This window comes from Homalodisca vitripennis, chromosome 5, assembly GCF_021130785.1.
Source record: "Homalodisca vitripennis isolate AUS2020 chromosome 5, UT_GWSS_2.1, whole genome shotgun sequence".
Lineage (NCBI taxonomy): Eukaryota > Metazoa > Arthropoda > Insecta > Hemiptera > Cicadellidae > Homalodisca > Homalodisca vitripennis.
In genome coordinates this window covers 2316626-2338650 of record NC_060211.1, presented here as the reverse complement: position 1 = coordinate 2338650, position 22025 = coordinate 2316626, and the positions used below count along the sequence as shown (strand labels likewise).

General features: G+C 35.5%; 1 protein-coding gene across 4 annotated transcripts in view; it reads right to left on the bottom strand.

Annotated features, from left to right (window-relative positions):
* LOC124361721 overlaps positions 1-21427 on the bottom strand; it is an 85967-nt gene extending 64540 nt beyond the window's left edge. For all 4 annotated transcript variants that reach the window (XM_046815648.1, XM_046815651.1, XM_046815649.1 and 1 more), the window contains exons 1-5: positions 20538-21427; positions 17733-17851; positions 15501-15921; positions 8558-8761; positions 5403-5528 (exon numbers count right to left, since the gene is read on the bottom strand). In XM_046815648.1, the coding sequence (XP_046671604.1) occupies positions 5403-5528; positions 8558-8761; positions 15501-15921; positions 17733-17851; positions 20538-21110 (1443 nt within the window). In that variant the 5' untranslated portion in view covers positions 21111-21427. The remainder of the gene's footprint in view (positions 1-5402; positions 5529-8557; positions 8762-15500; positions 15922-17732; positions 17852-20537) is intronic.
* Between the last annotated feature and the right edge of the window lie 598 nt (positions 21428-22025).

The window sequence follows — 22025 nt, the reverse complement described above, 5'->3', positions numbered from 1 at the left end:
CGGCCAAATACAACAATAATTGAATCGGAAAAAAGTAAGCGCTCTGTGGTGTAATGGTAGCACATTCACCGCCAAGTGAGAGATCCGGGTTCGACTCCCGGCGGAGCAGAGTACTTTTTGCGATTCAATGTTTATTGAAATTAAATAAGGCTATTGCCATTTATACAGTTTAATGGTAAATAAAAGTCGTTTGACAGGTATTTGGTCTTCCGATCATATGTTAGTTTGCTTATTTAAACGCATATGTGACAGATACGCCAAATACACAAATAATTATGAATCGGAAAAAGTAAGCGCTCTGTGGTGTAATGGTAGCACATTCACCCGGCAAGTGAGAGATCCGGGTTCGACTCCCGGCGGAGCAAGTACTTTTTGCGGATTCAATGTTTATTGAAATTAAATAAGGCTATTGCCATTTATACAGTTTAATGTAAATAAAAGTCGTTTGACAGGTATTTGGTCTTCCGATCATATGTTAGTTTGCTTATTTAAACGCATATGTGACTGATACGGCCAAATACAAAATAATTGAAATCGGAAAAAAGTAAGCGCTCTGTGGTGTAATGGTAGCACATTCACCCGGCAAGTGAGAGATCCGGTTCTCGACTCCCGGCGGATCAAGTACTTTTTGCGATTCAATGTTTATTGAGAATTAAATAAGGCTATTGCCATTTATACAGTTTTAATGTAAATAAAAGATCGTTTGACAGGTATTTGGTCTTCCCGATCATATGTTAGTTTGCTTATTTAAACGCATATGTGACTGATACGGCCAAATACAAAATAATTGAATCGGAAAAAGTAAGCGCTCTGTTGTGTAATGGTAGCACATTTCACCCGGCAAGTGAGAGATCCGGGTTCGACTCCCGGCGGAGCAAGTACTTTTTTGCGATTCCAATGTTTATTGAAATTAAATAAGGCTATTGCCATTATACAGTTTAATGTAAATAAAAGTCGTTTGACAGGTATTTGGTCTTCCGATCATATGTTAGTTTGCTTATTTAAACGCATATGTGAACAGCTACGGCCAAATACAAAATAATTGAATCGGAAAAAGTAAGCGCTCTGTGGTGTAATGGTAGCACATTCACCCGGCAAGTGAGAGATCCGGGTTTCGACTCCCGGCGGAGCAAGTACTTTTTGCGATTCAATGTTTATTGAAATTATATATATATATATATATATATATATATATATATATAATACTTTTAATATTTTAGATCATTTAAGGGTATAATTTGTTAATTAGTTCAAAGGCACAGGTCAGGGAACTTTCATGTAGCATAGTTCTTGCTGATTGCTTCAAAGGGAGTCTTCGGAGTCAAATTCTGACCATCTTAGAACTTTTCTAAGATAAATAAGTCCTTACGTAATCGCTAAAACCTACAATCGGGGTAAAAACAAATGCTTACTCCTTAGAGAACTTATACACTATAGATTCAAACAAATGGTGATTAAATTAATTAAATATACCTTTGTGCTGTCATAAAACAATGTCTACACAGAAAAGTTCATTACACTTGACAGGCTCTTTCAATTAACATATCACAACTTTAGAGACCAATAGGGATATTTTGCCATTTTAAAGACAATTGGGGAGTAGCCCGGAATGATTTTCGAAATAATAATAGGCCTATATTCATCCCAGATACCCTAAGATTGTCCATGTAAATTTTCAGTACAATCTATTGAATAGTTTACACGTGAAAACAAAACAAACAAACAAAGGCGTTTTCTAATTTATAATTTATTAGGATATACACATACCTTAGCTATGGTTGGAAGGGTTGAGGCAATGTGAATCTTGAGTTTAGCTCCAGTTCACCTTTCTCAGAGTGCAGCGTCTGATATCTGACGCTGTTACAGACTTGACTCCTGAATCTGGAGTAAAGTTCGTCTGAAGAGATCCAAACAATTAGGGATTACATAAGTGCAGCGTCTGATATCTGACGCTTTTACAGACTTGACTCTTGAATCTGGAGTAAAGTTCGTCTGAAGAGATCCAAAAAAGCCGGCGACAAAGAAGCTTAAAATTAACTCTTTACATCTTTTAACATCAGATACACCTAGGATGTAAAATTTAGTGTAATTGAAATGAATAGGTATTCTCATTTTCTCATCAGGTGAACAACTGAGATCACTAAGTTTTCTCCAGGAACATCTACACCAGTTTACAGATGAACGTGACGGGATTGTGACGTCAGGTTTCAGATACTGCAATAAGAGGAAGGTGAGCTGCAGATAAACTCGACAAGCAATAATGGCGCACGGTTGCCATCTCCGTTCGTACGACACGAACATCGCATCAATTAGCAACACATTTAACTGTAATACTTAATTTGATCGCGACAATTGAATTCGATAAATTATATGCTTAATCAGAGGTGAGAGGTCGTCTCCAGGTAATGAATTATAGAGTTCAGTTACTACAAGTGTCTGATTGTAATGATGGCTTGTAATTGGCACAGGAAATCGATTAGTGCTCATCTGTAGTCGCGTCGCTACTATCGCTGCTACTTGTTACATCAATCAAGTACGACATATAGAGCTCGAGTAGTTAGTATAGTACTGTTACAAATCATAGAGCTCAGTTACTACACGTGGCTGATTGTAATGATGGCTTGTAATTGGCACAGGAAACCGATTGGTGTTCATCTGTAGTCGCGTCGCTACTATCGCTGCTACTTGTTACATCAATCAAGTACGACATATAGAGCTCGAGTAGTTAGTATAGTACTGTTACAAATCATAGAGCTCAGTTACTACACGTGGCTGATTGTAATGATGGCTTGTAATTGGCACAGGAAACCGATTAGTGTTCATCTGTAGTCGCGTCGCTACTATCGCTGCTACTTGTTACATCAATCAAGTACGGTACGACATGTATAGCTCGAGTAGTTAGTATAGTACTGTTACAAATATCGTCCTGGAGCGTTATATAACTCTACGTGTAGGTGAACTTCTCACCAGGCGCAGTTCATTTTTTGATTGTTTTCGGGCGATATAACATGAACTTAAATCAAAATCTTTTTATTTCAGCGGCAATATGTACATTGTATATAGACAACTACAGCTCAAGTACGACATATATAGCTCGAGTAGTTAGTATAGTACTGTTACAAATCATAGAGTTCAGTTACTACACGTGGCTACGTGTTAATATCATACATACTCTTATGTATTGTTGTTATGGCAAACGACAATACGGGGTTTCTAAAATTCCAGGCATTCATACATTCAATTTTACAATCACGTCTCTTTCATTCATCGCCAATGCAACCCACTTAGTACAGCAGAGTCAGTCTTCTAATTGGGCGGTCTCCCAGTCGAATGCCAAAAACTACCCGCATTATAGAATGCTTGAGACACCAAGAAGCGTTTGAGGCGAGTCTTTAACGCCTTAGGCGTTGGGGAATCTTTAATTGAACTGGGCAGTCTGTTGAGGAATGCACACCCGCTTGCGAGGGTAGGCGTTCTGTGCCTCTAACTCCTTAGTTTGCTCTGCACGTGTCTCATACAAGTGTATGTCTTGGCCTCTGGTTAAGGTACATTTACTCATACAAAACAAAGTTGTTTCCAAAATGTAGAGACACGGCAGAGTCAACAGCTGCAATTTCTTAAAAACTTCCCTGCACGACTCTCTAATTTTGATTTTGGCGATTACTCGAATTGCTTTTTTTTAGTCTGAACGCTCTTTGAAACTGTGTGTTTGTGCAAGCTCCCCAAAGGACCACTCCAATCAAGCCGTAATATGCCGTAATCAGTACTTGACTCGGACAGTATTTAGCTAAAGATCTCAAAACAAAAATGGCTGAGCAGAGTTTTGTGCAAACATGGTCAATGTGCTCATTCCAAGTCAGCCCTCTATCAAGGTGCGTTCCTAGGAATTAAGAAGAGCTAACTTCTTCCAGTGTGGAGTCATCTAACCAAATGGCAGGTCCACACTGGTTGCCCGCAGTGAGTAAGGCAAAATTTAAAACGCTGGGTTTTGAAGAGTTTGTTGTTAGATTGAGGCTGTGGAAGTATTGAAGTATTGTTGATGTCAACAAAAGCCTGTTGTTCCAAAACTTCGCTTGACATTGTATTGAAAAAGAGAGTCGTATCATCGGTAAATTGCACTAATTTTTCATGCAGAAGCGATGATTTTATATCGTTCACGTAAAGCAAGAAAAGCACAAGACTGAGGATGGACCCTTGAGGGACTCCATATCTCAGGTCTATTGGTTTGAATGATTTATTTGATATTTGGACAACTTGGGATCTCTGACTTAGGAACGAGCTAAGCCATTTAAGAGGCACGCCTCGAATGCCGTGTGACTCAAGTTTGTCGAGCAGTGTATCATGATCTACGCTGTCAAATGATTTGGACAGGTCTAAGAACAAACTCATTGTGTGGTTTCGACATTCAATCCCCTTATATCGACAAGACTCACAAATGCGTCTGTTGTCGATTTTTTTAAGGCTTAATAAATTTTTAAGTCTTATTGGTAAGCTATTACAACGTAATGTGAAAATTTGTGATATATTATTAATTTCACCAACTTGTTTCTTAGGATATAATTAAACGTAATGATAAAGTAATATAATATAAGTATTAAATTGCTGAACTCGTGATATCAATATAATTTGTACGCACAAACACACAAGTGTTTGAAATTAGTTTTTTGACAATGGAAGAATTATGAAGGAAACAGGACTTTTCCAGACATTTGCCATCATTCAGTGGTACAACAAATCAGTAATACTGTTCTATGTTTCCAGATCTGCAGTCAGACCTCAGTTAAATAACTAACATAATAGGTAACTAGGATTTAGGTTAAAATACACCAATCATACCAGTGGGTTATGACACGTATAAGTCAGGAAGAACACGGCCATCATGTTGTCTGTATTCTTAGTGTACACTAATCTAAAACACGCACTTAATAAAAACAAAACGCAACACTAATTATTAAATACAGGTGACAATATGTCTGCACACACAGACCAACCACGTAGAACTGACCGGACGCCAATATTAAATAGCGATCGCAACGGCAGAATAAATGGTATGCTTTGTTATTTTAGCCTATGTTGTGGTTATGTGCTAGGTCAGTTATACACCTGAGAAAGAGTAGCCTACAGATTGCACATCTCGAAAAGTTGTGTTAATGATTTTTGTATCACTCAACGATGTCAGATGTCCGGAAAAAGTCCCGTTTCCTTCACAAATAGTTGTGTTGTTTTCGTGGTCTGTATAGAGTGGCATGAGTTAATTCATAATACTAGATAATACTACGTTTCCTATAATATTTATTTCAACCTTGAGCATCTTCTATTACAAAAATTTACGAATCTTCAGTATCCTTTTGATTAGTGATGTTTCATTGTAACAAAATAAAGGAGTAATATAACTGTATTACCTTAAATATGGGTGAAGAGTCCATGACTTCCGCAAACTGAACCCCAGCTACTCTACAGTTGAGCAGTGACTGCCCTACATTGGTCACGGTCACCTGCCTCATCATCCTCTCTCCTGGCCGCACATCCTGCAAGTAGTACAACACGATTGTTATTGGATCAACCAATAGATGTAAAAGTGAGAGAATGCAATACAACTTTCTCGGCTATCCAACACTTTAGCAGAATCGTATAGTTAACTGTTACCTTTCCTAATAGTAACCTTTGAGAATTCCCTCAGAAGGGTTCACGTGTTACTGGTTTACACCTTCCAGTTGAACCTACAATAAGACGACTGAATAGATATTCAGGCGCGGCAGATTGACCATAGATGTGGTGATATTGGGTTGCAAGGTTATATTATCAATAGTTCTAGTCTACTGCGGAAGTTGACTGTTAAAGTCGGTGAGGCTTTTTGAGTGTAAAAGGCAATTGCTGGCCTAAACATAAGGGTGTGCCACCCCCTGCCCACTTTGAGTGGAGAGACTAGTACGGAGTCCCTTCTTCCAGGAAGACATGACTGAGATTAAAGCCGAAACTCCTTCATCACGGGTCGTGACAGGAGGCGGCACCTACTCTCAAACCTTACCCGTCCAGAATATCTTATGTCTTTGGAGGAAGCACAAAGTAGTCTTTTTAGGATTAAGTGCAATTTCTCAGCTTCTTTTCATGAGACAATAAAAATACCTTTCAGAATAATTAATTATAATTTAGGGATACTTTGGGAAAGTATGTTACTTGAGATAATGATTACCTCGAGAGGAGAATAATGAGGACAATCTATTCCTCCCTATTCTTAGCTATGGGCTAGTGTTCTGGGATGATACAACCTAGCGTTGGTATCCATCGTACAAACCTCGAAGTATATAGTACTTTAAGGTATTTAAGACAGAGAAAGCTGTAGAGGTCATTTTCGACGAAAAGCTAATAGACCAAATTTAACCCTACTTAAACTAACACAACCTAACCAAACGACTTAAGGCTACATACATACGAGTACGTGAAGTACAGTTTACTGCACGTTGGCTGTTAATGTTGTTTTGGTATCACTGTTGCGTCTCTTTTTATTATTTCAATTTTTTTTTTGTATTAAATAACGCACATTGTTGTACAAATCGTACTCATTTATATAATAAAAACATAAATCAACAACCTGATTCATCAACTAACTGAGGAAACATCATAGATTTATTTACAGTTTATTTAAAGTAAAATTTAAATCACTTCTCTTAAAGATTGAGTTCTAAAATGTAATAGAATATTTTGTTAAACTAAAGATGTACTGATATGTATTGTGGCCCGTGATAATTGTAATGTTCTTGATTCTCATTAGTTATTGGTTTTTAATGTGTTGATAATTTGTTATTTTAATATAGAATTTTATAAATGTAGAATACTAATATTAATACTCAACATGTTCCTATATATATATATATATATATATATATATATATATATATATATATATATAATGTGCATTGTAAAAGTATTATTCTATTCAATAGATCCTCTCAAAAGTTCGGGCCTTCTTACTACCAAACATTTGTGTTTAAAGTTTGTTATTGACGATGGAAGGTTTGAATGAATAACAGGATTTTGGACATTTGCCATCATTATAGGTTATAAAAGGTATAACACAATGTTTCGAGGATTGGGATCTATCCTCTTCGTCAGGTGAGGGAAGGTATTAATACATAAACAAATACAGAAAACAGAGAAAAAAGAAGTGAAATAAAAGAATCCTAACATACCCAAGCTGCTTGGAGTTCAGACAAGGCCTTGTTACTGCACAGGATGCAAGTCCTTATTTTATTTTTTTCTGTTCATAATTTGTTTAATGTATTAATAACTCCCACACCTGACGAACAAGATAGGTTCCAATCCTCGAAACGTTGTGTCATACTTATAGCTTCATAAACGATGGCAAATTTCCGAAATCCGCTTATCCTTTCAAACACATCTAATTAGTAATAAGGTACATGAATTGATTATTTTCCACAGAAAATGTTACTACGAACCAATTGGAGCCAACACTCGGGTCAAATTAATACAACACTTCTTCCCCTTCAAAACCAATACATGAAGCTTAAACGGTTACTGAAGAGGACTACTTTTACCAAAAATACTGTATTATGTATAATATATCATTTGTGATCAATTACTTATTGTACATATTGTTATCTTAGGTCGATACATTAGCTACTGTTTATACTAGTGTTATCATACATGATACTGGTGGGAGAAATAAATATACCAACGGTTCAGCTAAAATAAAGAATCCATCCTACCTATGGTTTGGTGACGTTAACACCGTGTTAATAAAGTGTGACGTATAGTTTGAAAAAAAGTTTACTACAAGCAAACGATAAAAAAACTCATACCAACTACTCCTTTCTTAATAAGTCTTAAAAAGATTCAATAGTTATTGTTTAATGTGTAAGTATGCGGATTGACGCATTTACAGATTCAATAAGTGTAACTACAAAAAGAAAATTCAATTATATAAGGATGTTACTCTGATAGTAGTTATTTATTTAATTGCTTGGAATAATATTTTAACTACTTGTGTGCACTGTGATAAAATAATATTTCATTCAGCAGCCGTTAAGTTATGGCCTACAATTGGCCCTCAATTCGTGTTTTAAAGAGTGTAATTTTAAAATTCCAGAAATATTTTATAAATGAGGGAGGATAAGGATAAGTAAAGATGAGTAAGGAATCGTTTAAACTGACAACGAAGTGAGAGCTAAAAAGTCCCTTAAAAAATACCTGGGGACCATCGGCTTACAGGTGACTTCAGAAGCACCACCAATGGCCGTGTAGACGAAAAAATAGGAAAGAAATAATACGATGGGTGGTGGTACTCTTAACATCCTAACTAGCCAAAGTGGGGATAAGCAGATCATATCTAACCCCTTATACGACCCTTGCAGTGAGTCGTGAACTTCACACGGGTACCCTACAAAACGGCTGCTAACAAACTACAATCGTGAAATTTTGGCATCAGAAAGTGTACACAAATATGTATTACTCATTTTTGTACAGTTGCTTTTGAAGTGAAAGTTATACATAACTAATGAGTTATACCGATACATTATAAAATTACCTACCGACCTACCGGAAATATGACCTTAGTCTGACTCATGACCACGTTAGTTTCCAGCGGTAACATCTGCGACTCCAGATATTTGACTTGACGCTCGTATTCCGTGTTAACTTCCCGCCGGTCTTTACACCAGAGCAGAAGATCCGGCACTTCACTTGCTGGCAGTTCAGGCTCCGCCTCACAGATGGCAGCAGCAACCACTGGTGGTGGTGAGATCTGCATTACCGACAAACTTATTATGTCATCATAACTATTGATATTTCACTTCTTAACGTCTGAAAACTCAATATAAGTAAGTAAGTGACACTATATAACTCTAAATGGGTTACCTTATGTAATGAAAATGTGTTCAAGCCCAGTTTTTATTAAATGGACCACAACATAGTAAGAAGTGAATAATAACAAGTAATTTATCAGGTGCACACAATAACTATATAGGTAGTTATTTCGATGTGCAAGCTGTATTAAATACAACTTCGGTTTACTCGACAGCTATTGATACTGGAAAGACACGTTTTTCAATTCTTTAGAGATAACTGAACACATCGTACCCTCTAACTGCTTATTTTGTATATAAGTTCCTCCGACGTTGAGTTTTCCTGGTACAGAACAAATATTAAATGAGTCCATAATAAGAAGAAGGGTTATTTAATCATTGTGCTAGATAGGTTACACATTACACACATTACCTGGCAATATATAATAAATGTGTCACACACCTGACACACTGAGTATAAACAGCCAGGATCATGTATCTAAATGGATACCTAAAAAATAAGCAGTTAGCTTGTCATTGTGCTAGATAGGTTACACATTACACACATTACCTGGCAATATATAATAAATGTGTCACACACCTGACACACTGAGTATAAACAGCCAGGATCATGTATCTAAATGGATACCTAAAAAATAAGCAGTTAGCATGTCATTGTGCTAGATAGGTTACACATTACACACATTACCTGGCAATATATAATAAATGTGTCACACACCTGACACACTGAGTATAAACAGCCAGGATCATGTATCTAAATGGATACCTAAAAAATAAGCAGTTAGCTAGTCATTGTTCTAGTTAAAATAATTTATTACTTCGCAGCACATAGTGGGTGTGTCACACAATTAAGAATATAAACACCCAGGATCATGTATCTACATTGATACATACTAAGTAAAGGGTAAGCTAGTCATTGTGCTAGGTAAAATAATTTATTACTTCGCAGCATATAGCGGATGTGTCACACAATTAAGAATATAAACAGCCAGGATCATGTATCTACATTGATACCTAAAAAATAAGCAGTTAGCTAGTCATTGTTCTAGTTAAAATAATTTATTACTTCGCAGCATATAGTGGGTGTGTCAACAATTAAGAATATAAACAGCCAGGATCATGTATCTACATTGATACATACTAAGTAAAGGGTAAGCTAGTCATTGTGCTAGCTAAAATAATTTATTACTTCGCAGCATATAGTGGGTGTGTCAACAATTAAGAATATAAACAGCCAGGATCATGTATCTACATTGATACATACTAAGTAAAGGGTAAGCTAGTCATTGTGCTAGCTAAAATAATTTATTACTTCGCAGCATATAGCGGATGTGTCAACAATTAAGAATATAAACAGCCAGGATCATGTATCTACATTGATACATACTAAGTAAAGGGTAAGCTAGTCATTGTGCTAGCTAAAATAATTTATTACTTCGCAGCATATAGTGGGTGTGTCAACAATTAAGAATATAAACAGCCAGGATCATGTATCTACATTGATACATACTAAGTAAAGGGTAAGCTAGTCATTGTGCTAGCTAAAATAATTTATTACTTCGCAGCATATAGTGGGTGTGTCAACAATTAAGAATATAAACAGCCAGGATCATGTATCTACATTGATACATACTAAGTAAAGGGTAAGCTAGTCATTGTGCTAGGTAAAATAATTTATTACTTCGCAGCATATAGCGGGTGTGTCAACAATTAAGAATATAAACAGCCAGGATCATGTATCTACATTGATACATACTAAGTAAAGGGTAAGCTAGTCATTGTGCTAGGTAAAATAATTTATTACTTCGCAGCATATAGTGGGTGTGTCAACAATTAAGAATATAAACAGCCAGGATCATGTATCTACATTGATACATACTAAGTAAAGGGTAAGCTAGTCATTGTGCTAGGTAAAATAATTTATTACTTCGCAGCATATAGCGGATGTGTCAACAATTAAGAATATAAACAGCCAGGATCATGTATCTACATTGATACATACTAAGTAAAGGGTAAGCTAGTCATTGTGCTAGCTAAAATAATTTATTACTTCGCAGCATATAGCGGGTGTGTCAACAATTAAGAATATAAACAGCCAGGATCATGTATCTACATTGATACATACTAAGTAAAGGGTAAGCTAGTCATTGTGCTAGGTAAAATAATTTATTACTTCGCAGCATATAGCAGGTGTGTCAACAATTAAGAATATAAACAGCCAGGATCATGTATCTACATTGATACATACTAAGTAAAGGGTAAGCTAGTCATTGTGCTAGCTAAAATAATTTATTACTTCGCAGCATATAGTGGGTGTGTCAACAATTAAGAATATAAACAGCCAGGATCATGTATCTACATTGATACATACTAAGTAAAGGGTAAGCTAGTCATTGTGCTAGCTAAAATAATTTATTACTTCGCAGCATATAGCGGGTGTGTCAACAATTAAGAATATAAACAGCCAGGATCATGTATCTACATTGATACATACTAAGTAAAGGGTAAGCTAGTCATTGTGCTAGGTAAAATAATTTATTACTTCGCAGCATATAGCGGATGTGTCAACAATTAAGAATATAAACAGCCAGGATCATGTATCTACATTGATACATACTAAGTAAAGGGTAAGCTAGTCATTGTGCTAGGTAAAATAATTTATTACTTCGCAGCATATAGCGGATGTGTCAACAATTAAGAATATAAACACCCAGGATCATGTATCTACATTGATACATACTAAGTAAAGGGTAAGCTAGTCATTGTGCTAGCTAAAATAATTTATTACTTCGCAGCATATAGTGGGTGTGTCAACAATTAAGAATATAAACAGCCAGGATCATGTATCTACATTGATACATACTAAGTAAAGGGTAAGCTAGTCATTGTGCTAGCTAAAATAATTTATTACTTCGCAGCATATAGTGGGTGTGTCAACAATTAAGAATATAAACAGCCAGGATCATGTATCTACATTGATACATACTAAGTAAAGGGTAAGCTAGTCATTGTGCTAGCTAAAATAATTTATTACTTCGCAGCATATAGTGGGTGTGTCAACAATTAAGAATATAAACAGCCCAGGATCATGTATCTACATTGATACATACTAAGTAAAGGGTAAGCTAGTCATTGTGCTAGCTAAAATAATTTATTACTTCGCAGCATATAGCGGGTGTGTCAACAATTAAGAATATAAACAGCCAGGACCATGTATTTACATTGATGCATACTAAGTTAAAGGGTAAGCTAGTCATTGTGCTAGGTAAAATAATTTATTACTTCGCAGCATATAGCAGGTGTGTCAACAATTAAGAATATAAACAGCCAGGACCATGTATCTACATTGATAGATACTAAGTAAAGGGTAAGCTAGTCATTGTGCTAGGTAAAATAATTTATTACTTCGCAGCATATAGCGGATGTGTCAACAATTAAGAATATAAACAGCCAGGATCATGTATCTACATTGATACATACTAAGTAAAGGGTAAGCTAGTCATTGTGCTAGGTAAAATAATTTATTACTTCGCAGCATATAGCGGGTGTGTCAACAATTAAGAATATAAACAGCCAGGATCATGTATCTACATTGATACATACTAAGTAAAGGGTAAGCTAGTCATTGTGCTAGGTAAAATAATTTATTACTTCGCAGCATATAGCGGATGTGTCAACAATTAAGAATATAAACAGCCAGGATCATGTATCTACATTGATACATACTAAGTAAAGGGTAAGCTAGTCATTGTACTAGGTAAAATAATTTATTACTTCGCAGCATATAGCGGATGTGTCAACAATTAAGAATATAAACAGCCAGGATCATGTATCTACATTGATACATACTAAGTAAAGGGTAAGCTAGTCATTGTGCTAGCTAAAATAATTTATTACTTCGCAGCATATAGTGGGTGTGTCAACAATTAAGAATATAAACACCCAGGATCATGTATCTACATTGATACATACTAAGTAAAGGGTAAGCTAGTCATTGTGCTAGCTAAAATAATTTATTACTTCGCAGCATATAGTGGGTGTGTCAATAATTAATAATATAATCAGCCTTGTATCATGTATCTACATTGATACATACTAAGTAAAGGGTAAGCTAGTCATTGTGCTAGGTAAAATAATTTATTACTTCGCAGCATATAGCGGGTGTGTCAACAATTAAGAATATAAACAGCCAGTATCATGTATTTACATTGATGCATACTAAGTAAAGGGTAAGCTAGTCATTGTGCTAGGTAAAATAATTTATTACTTCGCAGCATATAGCAGGTGTGTCAACAATTAAGAATATAAACAGCCAGGATCATGTATCTACATTGATACATACTAAGTAAAGGGTAAGCTAGTCATTGTGCTAGGTAAAATAATTTATTACTTCGCAGCATATAGCGGATGTGTCAACAATTAAGAATATAAACAGCCAGGATCATGTATCTACATTGATACATACTAAGTAAAGGGTAAGCTAGTCATTGTACTAGGTAAAATAATTTATTACTTCGCAGCATATAGCGGATGTGTCAACAATTAAGAATATAAACAGCCAGGATCATGTATCTACATTGATACATACTAAGTAAAGGGTAAGCTAGTCATTGTGCTAGCTAGTTCAATTAGTTTATTACTTCGCAGCATATAGTGAACATGTCCAACAATTAAGAATATAAACAGCCAGGATCATGTATCTACATTGATACATACTAAGTAAAGGGTAAGCTAGTCATTGTGCTAGCTAGTTCAATTAGTTAATTATTAAATAGTGAACGTGTCCAACAATTAAGAATATAAACAGCCAGGATCATGTATCTACATTGATACATACTGAGAAAAGGGTAAGCTAGTCATTGTGCTAGCTAGTTCAATTAGTTAATTATCAAATAGGGAACGTGTCCAACAATTAAGAATATAAACAGCCAGGATCATGTATCTACATTGATACATACTAAGTAAAGGGTAAGCTAGTCATTGTGATAGCTAGTTCAATTAGTTAATTATGAAACAGTGAACGTGTCAAACAATTAAGAATATAAACAGCCAGGATCATGTATCTACATTGATACATACTAAGTAAAGAGGAAGCTAGTCATTGTGCTAGCTAGTTCAATTAGTTAATTATCAAATAGTGAACGTGTCCAACAATTAAGAATATAAACAGCCAGGATCATGTATCTACATTGATATATACTAAGTAAAGGGTAAGCTAGTCATTGTGCTAGCTAGTTCAATTAGTTAATTATGAAATAGTGAACGTGTCCAAAAATTGATAATTTAAACAGTCAGGATTATGTAAATAAATGTATGCATAGAAAAGCGTTATTGGTTTTTGGTAGGAAATTTGGTCTCTTGATTTATCACAGCTCATTACTTGGCAGTACATAGAGAGTGTGTCCCACAACTGAGAATATAAACAGTTAGGACCATGTATCTAAAAGGATATATACAGAACAAAGGGTTAGCCAGTCATTGTGCTAGCTAGTGTAACTCATTACTTGACAGTATATAGGAAATGTGTCAACCAACCAACAGAGTGTAGAATAAGTCAGGATCTTGTATCTAAACAGATGCATACTAAGTAAATGGTTAGCTAGTCACTTTGCTAGGTAGTGCAACTACTTAAATGTAAGACATAAATATTTATGAATAGTAGAAGATATTCTATAAACTAATCTGCATTGTTGCAATTAGTGCAATTGTTTCAAGTCTCCAAAATCAAGAGGCATCCTTATTTTAAAAATGTGTTACAAACAAACACAGACTCTATCCTTGCAGTGATCAGTGATCTCCTCTATTGTGTCCTGGACGTTCCGAGGGAAGAGTGGTGGGCGACGGAGTGGAAAACCGTCCCAGAGGCTGCCCGCTGACAGATCTGGGCCAGGGAAAGCGGGCTACGATGACACAACCACTTTTTGTATTCTATCATTTTATAAAATGTGTGGTTTGAATAGAACTGCGCGGTGGAGCGGTGGCTCGGCACGCGTTGTGCAAGCCTTACACAACGACCTCTGTGCAGTACGTAGACAGGAACCTGCTGCCCCTCGTCACATAACAGGCCGGCTACATATCCAATATGTCACAATGTCGCCGTCTTTGTCCGACCACGGTGTTATAATACACCGTGGCGCAATTTTTGCTGGATCCTGAAAACAACTCCTTCGCAACTCGGTACCGAACGGATGCAACAGTGTCCGAATATAAGGTTATTGTAGCCTGTAAGGATAGAGAAATATCCCATATGATTGTAAAATTTTAAAAAACCTGTATGGTGGCCTAATAGGATGTGTTTATTTACATTTGTTATATGACTTAAGACTTAATTTTTTTACCACCAAATTCTATTGAAGTGTGGTCATCTTTGAATGGTATTGGCTATAGAGCATCATACGTTTCGTATTTAAGGATTCAAACTGTCATATAACTCCCTGCTGCCTATGGAAAAATAAATCTTTCAAGTCTTTAGCCAGTTCGTGATCATGATATCGTGCGGACAGATTACATGAGTCACGTGAAACTGTTCCAACTTTTCGAGTGATAGGCTTCACTAACGTTCAGCTAATAGTTTTGCTCTATACAAATATAATTTTGACGTTTTTATTTGTACTTAAGTAATAAATTAAAGATTGTTAATAGTTTAATATTTACATATATAAGTAAATCATTGATTACCTTATTTTTCTTTTTAGCACCTTTTTTCTCTGAGTTTTTCAAACTTTTCTTCTTCTTGTCTTTCTGTTTTTTCCCACTGACCTTTCTGGGACTCTCAGTCATCTCTGTTCCCCCAGACGTCTCTGGATGCTCCAGCTCATGTTGTTCGCTCTGAGGAATAGATTCGACAAACTCAAAATACTCATCTCCTTTCAGATAACTATCATCTTGTCCAGACATTAAATCATCCACAAACTGTTGCTTTTCTTCAGCCTCGATCAGCGATACATCACGCTTGGTTACGTCTTCTTTCCGTTGACTTCTCTTGTCAAATTCCCTCCTGAAGACTCTCCTACGTTGTTCACCCAGAATCTTCTTAACAATGTCCAGTCTTCTTTCCATGCGTTGCTGTTTTTTTGACTCGTCCTCAAACATCTTCCTTCTGCACAAATAACAAATTAAAAGGTTTACCAACATATTTAAGAAGGCAAACTGACAAAAAAATTAATTTTGTATGTGTTTCTCCATCTGAATTTACTACTTTATATTTTTTCTGAGATAGTCTGAAACATTTTCCAATGGTGGTTCCAACATTCATTTGTAATGCTGAAAATTAAAAAAATATATATAATATCTTTTATAGCCACTAGTTTTGATGTTGAAACTATAAATTTAACAGAAAATTTTAAACGTTGAACTATTTCTTGTTTATGAATACATAAAAAATATATACTTTGAACTATCCCCATATGTAGTAAAATGATACAGTAACATTCTTTAAAATTATAATTATTTTGAAATATTAATAGATGATATATAAAAAGGGTTTTGTAGGAGCATTAAGGACCAGGAACGGTTCCATTTTGTTTTTATTAAATACGCGTGTGTAAATGAAACGATTCTGATTTCGAATCGATTGCAAGTGACTCATGAAAGTAAACCCTAATTTTGAATTATGAGTTTGTTTAAGGATGAATGTTTAAAAGAGCATCTGAGGAGAATCTCCAAGAGCGTGTTTAGCAAACCTAAACGTGAAACCTTCAAAGGTGTAGTAAAGTCGTTAGACAGTTTAGATTGTTATCGGCAGTTCACATCTCCCGACCTAGAATCATCAACTAATGAGAGCAGTTTGAATTGGTAAGCCGCTTTCCACTTATACCGGATGTTCCAAATTAAAGATTAAATGTACAAAATTGTGCGTAATAACAATATCTCAAAACCGATGTGCTAAAGTCAATTATTGGTTGCGCTCAAAAAACTGTTTTTGGTTAAAACTTTAAACTGCCACAGCTCTTTCATTAATACCCATAAAACTTGTATGCCTACAATCTGTATAAAGTTTAAAATATTTATAGTGATAAGTATTTATTTTTACAAGATTATAAATATAATACAACTTGTAACTAACGTGTTATTGTGTCTATGATTCACAAAAATATCAGAACAGCTCTTTGTAGATTGACTCTGTCAAATACTCGTAGTTTCTATATTTCACTAAAAAGCCGATCTCAACAATACGTACAGTTAAAATGTCAGGTGGCAGTCTGCTTAACAACCATCCGACTTGTAGAAGAAAAATTATCTTCAAACAAAATACAAAAAGCCGATCTCAACAATACGTACAGTTAAAATGTCAGGTGGCAGTCTGCTTAACAACCATCCGACTTGTAGAAGAAAAATTATCTTCAAACAAAATACAAAAAGCCGATCTCAACAATACGTACAGTTAAAATTTCAGGTGGCAGTCTGCTTAACAACCATCCGACTTGTAGAAGACAAATTATCTTCAAACGGACATAAAAAAGCGATTTTTAAAGAATGAACTGACAACACTCACGATAAAAGTATAACATATACGGTATTTTTTAAATCAGTAAAACATTAACAACGTAGATTTTTGCACTTGTTATTACACGTAACTTTAAACATTTAATATCTCTTATACTTTCCATGATCCTTTCGGTGTACGCAAAGTTTGGAACAGGTCGTTTTCTTTCGCTTTATGAATTAATGTCTTAACCACTAAAACAATAAATTTTAATATAACACCCTCAATTTTATATTTTTTAATGAGTTTATTAAAGTCGTGGTACTTTTTTCTCTTTATAATTCGAAACTCCTTGGGCTTTTTGAAAGATCCCAATCGTTGAAAAATAATGAAAGGATTTATAGTTTAATGTATTATTCAAACTTTGAAGGTTAAGGTCTTGTTATTTTGCGCAGTTTATAAGAACTGGGATTCTCTCTACTCACTTGATCCTGGCGAGTAGAGCGTCTCGCTGAAGTGTCAACTTGTCTGGGACAACCAAGGGCGGCAGTGACACCGGTGCTCCTCGGCACCCTCCTCTGACATCGCTTCTCTTGTACTGGTGCTGAGTACAGAAGTCTTGATAATATTGTGAAATACCTCTGGCAGAGAACTAATGTAGAACATTTATAATTTACTGGTCCCTGCTATGTTTCCAAATTCAATTATGTTGGCCTTCAAAAGTACACAATATTAAGCCTTTTTTACTAAATTAAAACATCATTAAAAACCCACAGTAACGAGTTACATATCATTTTTCTCTTAGGACAAAGAGCTTAGAAATTGCATTTAGTCCTAAAAGGACATTTGCGCTGCGTCCGAAGTGACACGATATTCTGGTTGGTGGTAAAGGCCGCCTCCTGTCGAGATCCACGAGGAAGAATTTAGACTATTATGCCAGTCAGAGCAGGCAGAGGATGCCACGCTCTATGTCTAGGCTGGCAATACCCTTTGACTCTTAGGGAACCCCACCTACTCCAATAGTCATCTCCCGCAGTAGACGACCTATCGAATTAAGCTACTGGGTCGGTACGGTCGGTAGGCTACGACACTGGATCGGGCGTTCCACACTCTCCTCCATCCGCCTTCCGCCAAAACAGAAGTCGGTTTGGGAGAGGATCTGTTGAAAGATGGATGTGGAGGAGGAAATTGTGGTAGTGAATGCGTTTTTTATGGATGAAGAGGAGGATGTTAAATAGGAAAAAAGGTTTTGGATTCATAACATTAACAGAAAAATATTGATTTGTGGTGAATTTCACACTTTTTCCAGGATTTTGTGGAAGATGACGTTAAGTTTTTTGAGTACTTCAGTACGCCAAATTTGAAACACTATTACTGATGCTAGATGAGGGATTATATAGAGAAAAAGATTATCTATGAATATCAACTTAGAACTGATTATTGACGTCCTAATGTATTAAGAACATTTTTTTTTATCTGGTAGTTTTATCGTAGCTCCAATTTCTTCCCAGAATTTTTCTCCTTTCACATTGTTAAATATTCCGGGTGTCTCATATTGTATAGTTCTTCATATTTTTCAACAAGCACTCTCAGTGTACTAACACCCATCGTTTTAGCGTTTAGGATTTCAACTGACGACGAGCACAACAGAGATGATACTGCATAGAACGCTGAAAATGCCAAACCGACCGTCCTGAAGTGTCCTACAGTTCGTAGCTCCGGACTTTCTATCGAACATGCCGAAGGTGTGGAACGCCGTTGACGGCCGTGACGACACAGTGGCCGCATGCTTATTTAATTCAATGTTTTTATTTTTGAAAAATCCCGTACAGACCGTCCGTGCCGACCCGATGGGCGCTCAGCTTTACCCTTGCACCCTATAATCTCGACATTTGCTGTTATTGAAGTGCCGCTGCTGGACATCCATGAGGTTTCCCAGATTTAAGTGAAAATTTGGTTTTTCTTTACCCAGTGTAAGTTCAACTGGAAAGTATAAACAACCCAGAAGTGAACCCTCATGGAGATAAATATCCTTTAGTATAGTATATCATCAGGAAAATATAGTGTAAAAGGTGCCGGCTTCATTTTGACCCTTGAGTAATGCAACTAGCATAGTAATAACTTGTCGAGTAATTACGAATTATTATGTACATTATTAAGAGGACAATAATAAGTCAAAGTTTCAACAGATCTTTAAAACTGCAGTTCCAGCCTAAACTTTATTACCGCTCATTTTACCCTTTTTTAATAACATCGTACGTAATTTTAATGTTAATTAAATTAAAACATTACATTACTAGTTGATCCACCGAAAGTTTAACTAGGTGTCGATTATAAAACAGATTGGAAGTGAGTAAAACTATTGCTTGAATACAAACGCTGCAACTTGTACTATGGCTTTTTACTTAGTAAGAGGAAGGATAATAAGATTTCAGAAATTTGCCGTCGCCATATGCTCCAAACAACACTTCGAGGGTTGAAATCTGCTCTCTTCCTGAGGTGTCAAAGCTCATACATATATATATATATATATATATATATATATATATATATATATATATATACAACATTCACAAAAATTAAAAAGTCCGCCAATGAATTGCCACTCACCTGACTGTTACAACAGCTTGAAGTTCAGGCTGGTGAGAATTAAACCAAGTTATGTCCAATAATACTACAAAACACGTCATACACACCTGAAAGTGGAATATAAGGAGAAAGTAATGTTGGCATTTGTTCGGTAGTTTTTCAAGCACCGCAGTAGTTTTTAATTCTAATTTTCTCATGTTTATGTACTATAGGGATTTGAACACCTGAATAAGAGTGCAAATTTTAATCCTCGAAACTAGGTGATTGTAACATGTAACGATAGCAAAAGTCCAAAACCCTATAAGGCTTTCAAATTATTCATCGTTAATAACAAACTTTATACATATCGTTAACTCAGAGAATTGTAGCCTATTCAAAATAAAAAATAAATCATTTGCAGTTATTTTAGATTTAGTAAAAATATTAAATATTACAGTGAGGCAATTCTATATTTTCTTTGTTTTAAGCAGAAGATGGTTTTACATTTAAATAAATATTTCCAAAATGAAGATAATTGCAAATGGCAAATAATGGCATGTCCTAGTGTATAACTATTAATAAAAATTACTATTAACGACAATTTCTATGTTTATGAAATAAGAAATCAGCCTTTAAAATATGTTGCGTTAGCTATTCAAATTTGTTTAAAGTCTAACATTTTCAGTTTGCCTCTTCCGACCAAAACTTAAAGTTCCACTCACCTTAAGGTTATATAAAGAAACCATATGCCTCTCAAGGTTAGAAATAGCTTGAGAACGACAATGCTCCTGGTTCTTCTGCTCTATCACTCGTCTTTCTTGCAACAGCTCCAGTGTACGAGGGTACGTCCTGGCCTTGGGCTGCAGCGGAAGAATCTCCACTTTCTTCGGTGGTCTCCTCACAGTCAGACACTCGCATGCTTCCAGATCGTCGTACTCCACCTGACTCCACCACGGACCGACAGAATTCACCGAAGAACTCGTGTCGCTCTTGGAAGGGTGGAAGTTGATGTAATATTTCGTCAAAGATAGTTCACCAATTGGCGGCAACTTCATATTTTCCCTCAAATATCTTTCACCTTCTTCGTCGAGTGGCTCGAACATGAGATTATCAGGTTCTTGTTCTTCAATACCAGCATCTTTCTCTACGCCTTCGTTATCAAACTCTGATCCTTCCATACTTTCCAACAAACTTGGCGGCATTAATATTCCGTCCTTGTGAGTAAAAGGGGTTCCCAATAGGTTATCATTTTCACTGATTGTGTTGTCCTGATGTTGTTCCCAGTCCCCACTCATCGTTGGCTTCTTTCTCTCGTTGAATTTCTCTTTCAAACTAAGAAGAATATTTTATTCGTATTACTTAATTCTTTCACATTGATACTTATAACTTTTTACTAAGTTTAATTTCGTTTTTATTTTTTTGAGAAATGAGTGTCAAATCAATCAATTTCTGTTCTTGTATGGGGATGCAATTAGTTTTAACAATATTGTATTTATTTAAAGCTAATACCTTAAAAGCTTCTACTGCGTATAAAAATATTAAACTTCAACAGCATTTTAAATAACAAAATACCGCAATTTACTATAATAACAAAGTAAAAAGGTAAATAAAGATTAATTCTGTTGATGAAATGTATCAGCTGATGGTATTTTAGACAGAAATTTAGTCCAAACGCCATCTGATTAACGCCCTGTTTATTTACTTTATATTAATTTCTTTATTTCACTGCAACAGTTTTTATTTAATTTTATAAACTTGTATATGTGTATTGATAATAAACGGAGTTTACAAGAAATTTACAGTCTAGGAGTATGTTTTGTAATCACAAGCCTAGTTTCTTATAGATAAAGTTCCTCTAAGAGGGATCGTCTATTGTGTAACTTGTCGTGAACCTTGAAATGGTACAGTACCCGAGGGTTTTATAATACCAAGTGATAGTTTTCTCTGAGATCATAGTTCTTTTTAGCTTGGCCCACTTTGGAACAACTTAAGATATGTACATATAAATTAAATCACCGTCAGCCAAACATATTAAGATGGCGCTTTGGATACAATTGCATCTTTCAACTTCTATATACCGTAGGTTTGTCAATAATAATAACCATTGTTTATGTTTTCACTTTGGTTTTAAGCGTGTTAAGCATAAGAATATACAATCTGAGAAGAAAATTTTAGTTTTTGTCCAATATCATATTCGTATGTCGTTATAT